Here is an 8249-nt window from a genome sequence, read left to right as displayed (position 1 = left end):
AGGCTACAGTGAGAGCTATTGTGCAATTACCCAGAAGCAGGTGGAGTCCCTCAAGCCCTGCTCTCTCTTTTACTTCACGTTCTTTCTTTCTCACACACACACACACCACCTTGTTGCACCTACCTCTGGGCATTATGTAACAAGTACTCCACATCATCCTAAAACCAGATTTTACTTCTTATTAAAAAGACAGACATTTAACAGGCAACACATTTTGTGGTGTTTTTTGTTTTGTTTTATTGTACAATTTTACAGCATTTGTACAAAGGTTAGCAAAAAAAAAAGTACATGTCCTGTTCCAGATAAAAAAAAAAAGAATAAATGAACACTTGTAGAAGGGAAGTATAATTTTCTGAAATGAAAATATATGAGCCAGGTTTTGCTGTTTAGGGTCAGAGTTTGGTCCAGATCCAATGGCTTAATTCATAATCACTGATGTCATAATCACTTGGAGGTCAGAGTTCGAACATCGGGAGGTTTAGGAGCGGGTGTACTTTCCCCATATGTGCAGCATGAAGACGGAGGCGATGAACAGCAGACTCATTACAAGTACAGGCACTGGGCCACTAGAGAGAGGAAAGAGAGAGAGAGAGTGTGAGAGAGAGAGAGAGAGAGAGAGAGAGAGATTTTAGTTCACTTATTTTGACAAATACCATGACCAATAACTGTTACATTTTTTGTTTCCCTTCCATTCTATTAATGAATCAGTTAATAACAGATGGGGAAACAGAAATGAAAGACAAAGCCAGAAAGACAGGAAGAAAGAGGTGGTTGATAGAAAGACGGACAGAGAGAGAGAGAGAGAGGGAGGAAGAGATACAGACAGACACAAGGAGCAAGAATTAGAAACAGACAGAGACAGAGAAAGTTTAAGCGAGAATGAGAAACAGACAGGGAGAGAGAGGGGGGGTGAGAGAGAGAGAAAGAGAGAGAGAGAGGGAGTGAGTGAAAGAAGGGGGGGGGGAGTGTGTGCGAGAGAGAGGGAGAGAGCGCGCAAGACAGACAGAGAAAGAGTCACAGGAGTTAGCACTCTGTTTCCACATGAAGTCTCTACTGAACAGTGCATGTTAACAGAAGGACCTCTAGTGGTCAAAACTTCACATCATTAAATTTACACTTATAATGAGTTACATTTTTCTTCAGAACTTTTTCCCCTTGATGGAACTTATGCTCAAGTTCTACACATCATCTCCCTCTCTATTAGAGTATTTAGAAAGGTAAAAATCTATCTGTGGATTACTTCTAAATCCAGCGTACAGACAGTCTCTGACTGACAGCGCTGATCCGTCAATGATTCATTCCCCTGGGCCAATCAGCTCACGTCGCCATGGTCACGTGACACAGAGGAGGGGTAATTAGGCTTATAAATGGCGGTGAATGGCATGGAGCAAAGCAGTGGGGCGGCTAACGAGCGGCTTTATTAAAAAGAGGAGCTGACCATCCCCTGGGTCGCTAGGCAGCGATGTAACCATGCCGACCGAAGGCCCACCCCCCAGGCTTTAATTGATGTGACCTTTTCAGACAGGACTTTAATTAAGCTCAGAAACACACACACGCACAGGAACACACCCCTCAGCCTGGCGCAAGGAGCTCGCACAGATTAACTCATCATGAGGCCCCACGGATACACACTCGGGCGTTAACACGTCTGGGAGGAATGGCTTTAGAATTGGAGAAACTTCAGGTCAGGAAAAGAGGCTAGGGGGGAAAAAAACGTGGCAAGGAATTTACACTGTACCCTGTGACGCCTGTTCTCCATGATAAGGAAGTCACAAGGTTGTGGAAACACAAACATCCTTCAAAGTGAACTTGAGGCAATAAGGAGGGTTTCTTCTTTGCCTCAACTGCCCCTTGAGCTTTGCGTTATCATACACCTTCCTCCTATTGGTGGATTTAATACGATCAGAGCCATCGGCCCGGATGGCTTTAAACCTACATACACAAAATTTTTCATTTGCGAACCAATAAATCTATTCACAGCATGTAACAAGAAATTTTCAGAACACATTCGATCTTCGGAAAACACGGCCATAGCTTGGATCTAACTTCTCCATGTCTGGCTGTAGCAGTGTGTACAGGAAGTGACGAATCCTGGACAGGAATTTAAGCTTGTTTTACCGTGTGTTTTTTGTTCTATGACAAAACAGTAATGAAGCTGTGTAAACCTGACTGTTCTTGTCTCTACTCACTGCACACTTTCTAGGTTTTAGTTTATAAATCACTGCATTATACTTTATTACACCGACTTTACTGAAAAATGGCCAAACCATGGTCAGCTATACGGCAAGCAGTTTAATGAGAACTAGACATGAAGCTGGAGGTGTAACATGCAAGTGTTTCTCTCTCACACACGCACACGCACACACACCCCTGTCTAGGAAGCCAGTCTGCAGGAGCGATCAAATGAAGATGGGGTTGAGCCCAAGAGGCCAATTTCCTGTCGTTAAAATTTAATGTTTATCCTCATAAATGCTAAACCTCCCAGATCCCCCCGTCTCTCCCTTCTGTGTCGCTTCCTATTGAGCTGTGGGATGAATTAAAAATGAGTCGCTGTGTACATGTGTGTGTGTGTGTGAACAGATTAAGCATCTCTATTCATTTATTCATTACCTCAGCTTATGAACAGAAAGCAGTAAATAGTTACAGCAATGTTGTTTGCGGTGGGGTTTTTTTTCTAAACCGGAGTGGACATAAACCCGGCACCCAGGACAAGCAGGCATCATGTCTGGGCTTTGTTTTTTAAATTCCTAGTTGCCTGGCAGAAAAATAATAGACCCTTTTTCTGTTAGTAAACACTGTGCCGTTTTTTTTGTGGGCGGCGCTTAAGTAGAGGCAGAAGGATTTTCCTGACTGCTTTATAAGCACTAGTTATCAAGTTTTGTTAGTTTTTTTTTTAAACAATGACTGGTCAAAATCCGGATTTATCTGATTGTTAGGTCACTCACTGTCCAGGGCCGCGAATATAATTTGAAAACTTTAACAGACAGAACCGGACTGGCCGACCCGTATACGCTCACTCAATGGATGGACAATGTGACAGGATGACCTCCGGTTTAGTGACCCGTCATGTACACCTATCTGATAGAAAAAAAACGAGCGCTTCTGGCTACTGTAGAGAGAGAGAGGACACAAACAGTTTCCTTTTGTTTAGTTTCTGGTCGTTAGCTACCTTACACGCTAAAAACACTCACACATACATATACACACTACATATACATTATATATATCTCCCCCCTTCCCTCATCCATCCATGTCTGTCTGTGTCAGTCCGTCTATCCATGTCTGTCTGTGTCAGTCCGTCTATCCATGTCTGTCTACCCATGTCTGTCTGTCTATCCATGTCTCTTTGTCTGTCTGTCTGTCTGTCTACCCATGTCATCTCCTTCTACCCATGTCTGCCTGTCTACCCATGTCTGCCTACCCATGTCTGCCTGTCTACCCTTGTCTGCCTGCCTGTCTGCCTGTCTACCCTTGTCTGCCTGCCTGTCTGCCTGTCTACCCTTGTCTGCCTGCCTGTCTGTCTGTCTGTCTACCCTTGTCTGCCTGCCTGTCTACCCTTGTCTGCCTGCCTGTCTGTCTGTCTACCCTTGTCTGCCTGCCTGTCTGTCTGTCTGTCTGCCTGTCTACCCTTGTCTGCCTGCCTGTCTACCCTTGTCTGCCTGCCTGCCTGTCTGTCTGCCTGCCTGTCTACCCTTGTCTGTCTGCCTGCCTGTCTGTCTGCCTGCCTGCCTGTCTACCCTTGTCTGTCTGCCTGTCTGTCTGTCTGTCTACCCTTGTCTGCCTGCCTGTCTGTCTGTCTGTCTGTCTACCCTTGTCTGCCTGCCTGTCTGTCTGTCTGTCTGTCTACCCTTGTCTGCCTGCCTGTCTGTCTGTCTGTCTGTCTACCCTTGTCTGCCTGCCTGTCTGTCTGTCTGTCTACCCTTGTCTGCCTGCCTGCCTGTCTGTCTGTCTGTCTACCCTTGTCTGCCTGCCTGTCTGTCTGTCTGTCTGTCTACCCTTGTCTGCCTGCCTGTCTGTCTGTCTGTCTACCCTTGTCTGCCTGCCTGTCTGTCTGTCTGTCTACCCTTGTCTGCCTGCCTGTCTGTCTGTCTGTCTACCCTTGTCTGCCTGCCTGTCTGTCTGTCTGTCTACCCTTGTCTGCCTGCCTGTCTGTCTGTCTGTCTACCCTTGTCTGCCTGCCTGTCTGTCTGTCTGTCTGTCTGTCTGTCTGTCTACCCTTGTCTGTCTGCCTGCCTGTCTGTCTGCCTGCCTGCCTGTCTACCCTTGTCTGTCTGCCTGCCTGTCTACCCTTGTCTGTCTGCCTGCCTGCCTGTCTGTCTGCCTGCCTGCCTGTCTACCCTTGTCTGTCTGCCTGCCTGTCTGTCTACCCTTGTCTGCCTGCCTGTCTGTCTGTCTACCCTTGTCTGCCTGCCTGTCTGTCTGTCTGTCTACCCTTGTCTGCCTGCCTGTCTGTCTGTCTGTCTACCCTTGTCTGCCTGCCTGTCTGTCTGTCTGTCTGTCTACCCTTGTCTGCCTGCCTGTCTGTCTGTCTGTCTACCCTTGTCTGCCTGCCTGTCTGTCTGTCTACCCTTGTCTGCCTGCCTGTCTGTCTGTCTACCCTTGTCTGCCTGCCTGTCTGTCTGTCTACCCTTGTCTGCCTGCCTGTCTGTCTGTCTACCCTTGTCTGCCTGCCTGTCTGTCTGTCTACCCTTGTCTGCCTGCCTGTCTGTCTGTCTACCCTTGTCTGCCTGCCTGTCTGTCTGTCTACCCTTGTCTGCCTGCCTGTCTGTCTGTCTGTCTACCCTTGTCTGCCTGCCTGTCTGCCTGTCTGTCTACCCTTGTCTGCCTGCCTGTCTGCCTACCCTTGTCTGCCTGCCTGTCTGCCTACCCTTGTCTGCCTGCCTGTCTGCCTGCCTGTCTGCCTGTCTGTCTACCCTTGTCTGCCTGCCTGTCTACCCTTGTCTGCCTGCCTGTCTGCCTGCCTGTCTACCCTTGTCTGCCTGTCTGTCTACCCTTGTCTACCCTTGTCTGCCTGCCTGTCTACCCTTGTCTGCCTGTCTGTCTGTCTACCCTTGTCTGCCTGTCTGTCTACCCTTGTCTGTCTACCCTTGTCTGCCTGTCTGTCTACCCTTGTCTGCCTGCCTGCCTGCCTGTCTGTCTACCCTTGTCTGCCTGCCTGCCTGCCTGCCTGTCTGTCTACCCTTGTCTGCCTGCCTGCCTGCCTGCCTGTCTGTCTACCCTTGTCTGCCTGCCTGCCTGCCTGTCTGTCTACCCTTGTCTGCCTGCCTGCCTGTCTACCCTTGTCTGCCTGCCTGCCTGCCTGCCTGTCTACCCTTGTCTGCCTGCCTGCCTGCCTGTCTACCCACCCTTGTCTGCCTGCCTGCCTGTCTACCCACCCTTGTCTGCCTGCCTGCCTGTCTACCCACCCTTGTCTGCCTGCCTGCCTGCCTGTCTGTCTACCCTTGTCTGCCTGCCTGCCTGCCTGTCTGTCTACCCTTGTCTGCCTGCCTGCCTGCCTGTCTGTCTACCCTTGTCTGCCTGCCTGCCTGCCTGTCTGTCTACCCTTGTCTGCCTGCCTGCCTGCCTGTCTACCCTTGTCTGCCTGCCTGCCTGTCTACCCTTGTCTGCCTGCCTGCCTGTCTACCCACCCTTGTCTGCCTGCCTGCCTGTCTACCCACCCTTGTCTGCCTGCCTGCCTGTCTACCCACCCTTGTCTGCCTGCCTGCCTGTCTGTCTACCCTTGTCTGCCTGCCTGCCTGTCTGTCTACCCTTGTCTGCCTGCCTGCCTGTCTGTCTACCCTTGTCTGCCTGCCTGCCTGTCTGTCTACCCTTGTCTGCCTGCCTGCCTGTCTGTCTACCCTTGTCTGCCTGCCTGCCTGTCTGTCTACCCTTGTCTGCCTGCCTGCCTGTCTGTCTACCCTTGTCTGCCTGCCTGCCTGTCTGTCTACCCTTGTCTGCCTGCCTGCCTGTCTGTCTACCCTTGTCTGCCTGCCTGCCTGTCTGTCTACCCTTGTCTGCCTGCCTGCCTGTCTGTCTACCCTTGTCTGCCTGCCTGCCTGTCTGTCTACCCTTGTCTGCCTGCCTGCCTGTCTGTCTACCCTTGTCTGCCTGCCTGCCTGTCTGTCTACCCTTGTCTGCCTGCCTGCCTGTCTGTCTACCCTTGTCTGCCTGCCTGCCTGTCTGTCTACCCTTGTCTGCCTGCCTGCCTGTCTGTCTACCCTTGTCTGCCTGCCTGCCTGTCTGTCTACCCTTGTCTGCCTGCCTGCCTGTCTGTCTACCCTTGTCTGCCTGCCTGCCTGTCTGTCTACCCTTGTCTGCCTGCCTGCCTGTCTGTCTACCCTTGTCTGCCTGCCTGCCTGTCTGTCTACCCTTGTCTGCCTGCCTGCCTGTCTGTCTACCCTTGTCTGCCTGCCTGCCTGTCTGTCTACCCTTGTCTGCCTGCCTGCCTGTCTGTCTACCCTTGTCTGCCTGCCTGCCTGTCTACCCACCCTTGTCTGCCTGCCTGCCTGTCTACCCACCCTTGTCTGCCTGCCTGCCTGTCTACCCACCCTTGTCTGCCTGCCTGCCTGTCTGTCTACCCTTGTCTGCCTGCCTGCCTGTCTGTCTACCCTTGTCTGCCTGCCTGTCTGTCTGTCTACCCTTGTCTGCCTGCCTGTCTGTCTGTCTACCCTTGTCTGCCTGCCTGTCTGTCTGTCTACCCTTGTCTGCCTGCCTGTCTGTCTGTCTACCCTTGTCTGCCTGCCTGTCTGTCTACCCTTGTCTGCCTGCCTGTCTGTCTACCCTTGTCTGCCTGCCTGTCTGTCTGTCTACCCTTGTCTGCCTGCCTGTCTGTCTGTCTACCCTTGTCTGCCTGCCCTTGTCTGCCTGCCTGTCTGTCTGTCTACCCTTGTCTGCCTGCCTGTCTGTCTACCCTTGTCTGCCTGCCTGTCTGTCTACCCTTGTCTGCCTGCCTGTCTACCCTTGTCTGCCTGCCTGTCTGTCTGTCTACCCTTGTCTGCCTGCCTGTCTGTCTGTCTACCCTTGTCTGCCTGCCTGTCTGTCTACCCTTGTCTGCCTGCCTGTCTGTCTGTCTACCCTTGTCTGCCTGCCTGTCTGTCTGTCTACCCTTGTCTGCCTGCCTGTCTGTCTACCCTTGTCTGCCTGCCTGTCTGTCTGTCTACCCTTGTCTGCCTGCCTGTCTGTCTGTCTACCCTTGTCTGCCTGCCTGTCTGTCTGTCTACCCTTGTCTGCCTGCCCATCCATCCATCCATCCATCCTCGCAGTAAGTTATACTGACTCCAGCCATGTCAAGCATGTGTGTGGGCTAAACACAGAAATTTTGAGTTTTTAAAAAAAAACATGTTCTGCGCTGATCAAAGCAATGCCATGTCACCGTGTGTGTGTGTGTGTGGTGTGAAAAAGCAAACTGAAATAATACTGACTAATCACACAACACCTCCCCCAGGCCAGCTCTCCACCAGCAGAAACACGGCCTGCCGCTTGGAAACGGTGAACATTTTAGGGAACAAAATCTGTGTTGATTACCGGTTCAGGAACTTTCCAAATGTCTTTAAAAAACTGGAAGCTATTTTTTCCTGCCATTAAACAGCAATGAAAGAAAAAAAAAAAAAAGAGTCACACTGAGCGTTAGGGCAATGTTCTAGACGGATGTCTCAGTTACAGGATCATGACTACACCGACAGTGATGCTTTCACCTGCTTCTTAAATTATTTTAGCTCAGATTTAAATGATGATTTATCAAATACACTGATTGTTTTATCTATTTTTTTTTAATTAGCTTTTTAATTGTTTTTTTTTTTGCTCTTTTATTGCCAGGAAAAAGAACATCCACTAAAGATCCAGTAAAAACAGCATCTGTTCTTATTTTTATATATATATATATATATATATATATATATATATATATATATATATATATATATATATATATATATATATATATATATATATACACACACACTCTCTCTCCCTCTCTCTCTCTCTCTCTCTCTCTCCCTCCCACACACACACACACTCTCCGACACACACACACACACACTCTCCGACACACACACACACACACTCTCCGACACACACACACACACACACACTCTCCGACACACACACACACACTCTCCGACACACACACACACACACTCTCCGACACACACACACACACACTCTCCGACACACACACACACTCTCCGACACACACACACACACTCTCCGACACACACACACACACACACTCTCCGACACACACACACACACTCTCCGACACACACACACAC

General features: G+C 50.0%; 1 protein-coding gene across 1 annotated transcript in view; it reads right to left on the bottom strand.

The window, feature by feature from the left end:
* Positions 1–212: 212 nt before the first annotated feature.
* Positions 213–8249, bottom strand: part of sec61b (SEC61 translocon subunit beta) — a 24011-nt gene continuing 15974 nt past the window's right edge. The window contains exon 4 of the mRNA XM_058377063.1: positions 213–566. Within this exon, the coding sequence (XP_058233046.1) occupies positions 479–566 (88 nt within the window). The 3' untranslated portion in view covers positions 213–478. The remainder of the gene's footprint in view (positions 567–8249) is intronic.

Source organism: Hemibagrus wyckioides, linkage group LG23, assembly GCF_019097595.1.
Source record: "Hemibagrus wyckioides isolate EC202008001 linkage group LG23, SWU_Hwy_1.0, whole genome shotgun sequence".
NCBI lineage: Eukaryota > Metazoa > Chordata > Actinopteri > Siluriformes > Bagridae > Hemibagrus > Hemibagrus wyckioides.
This window is presented reverse-complemented; position numbering and strand designations above follow the sequence as displayed.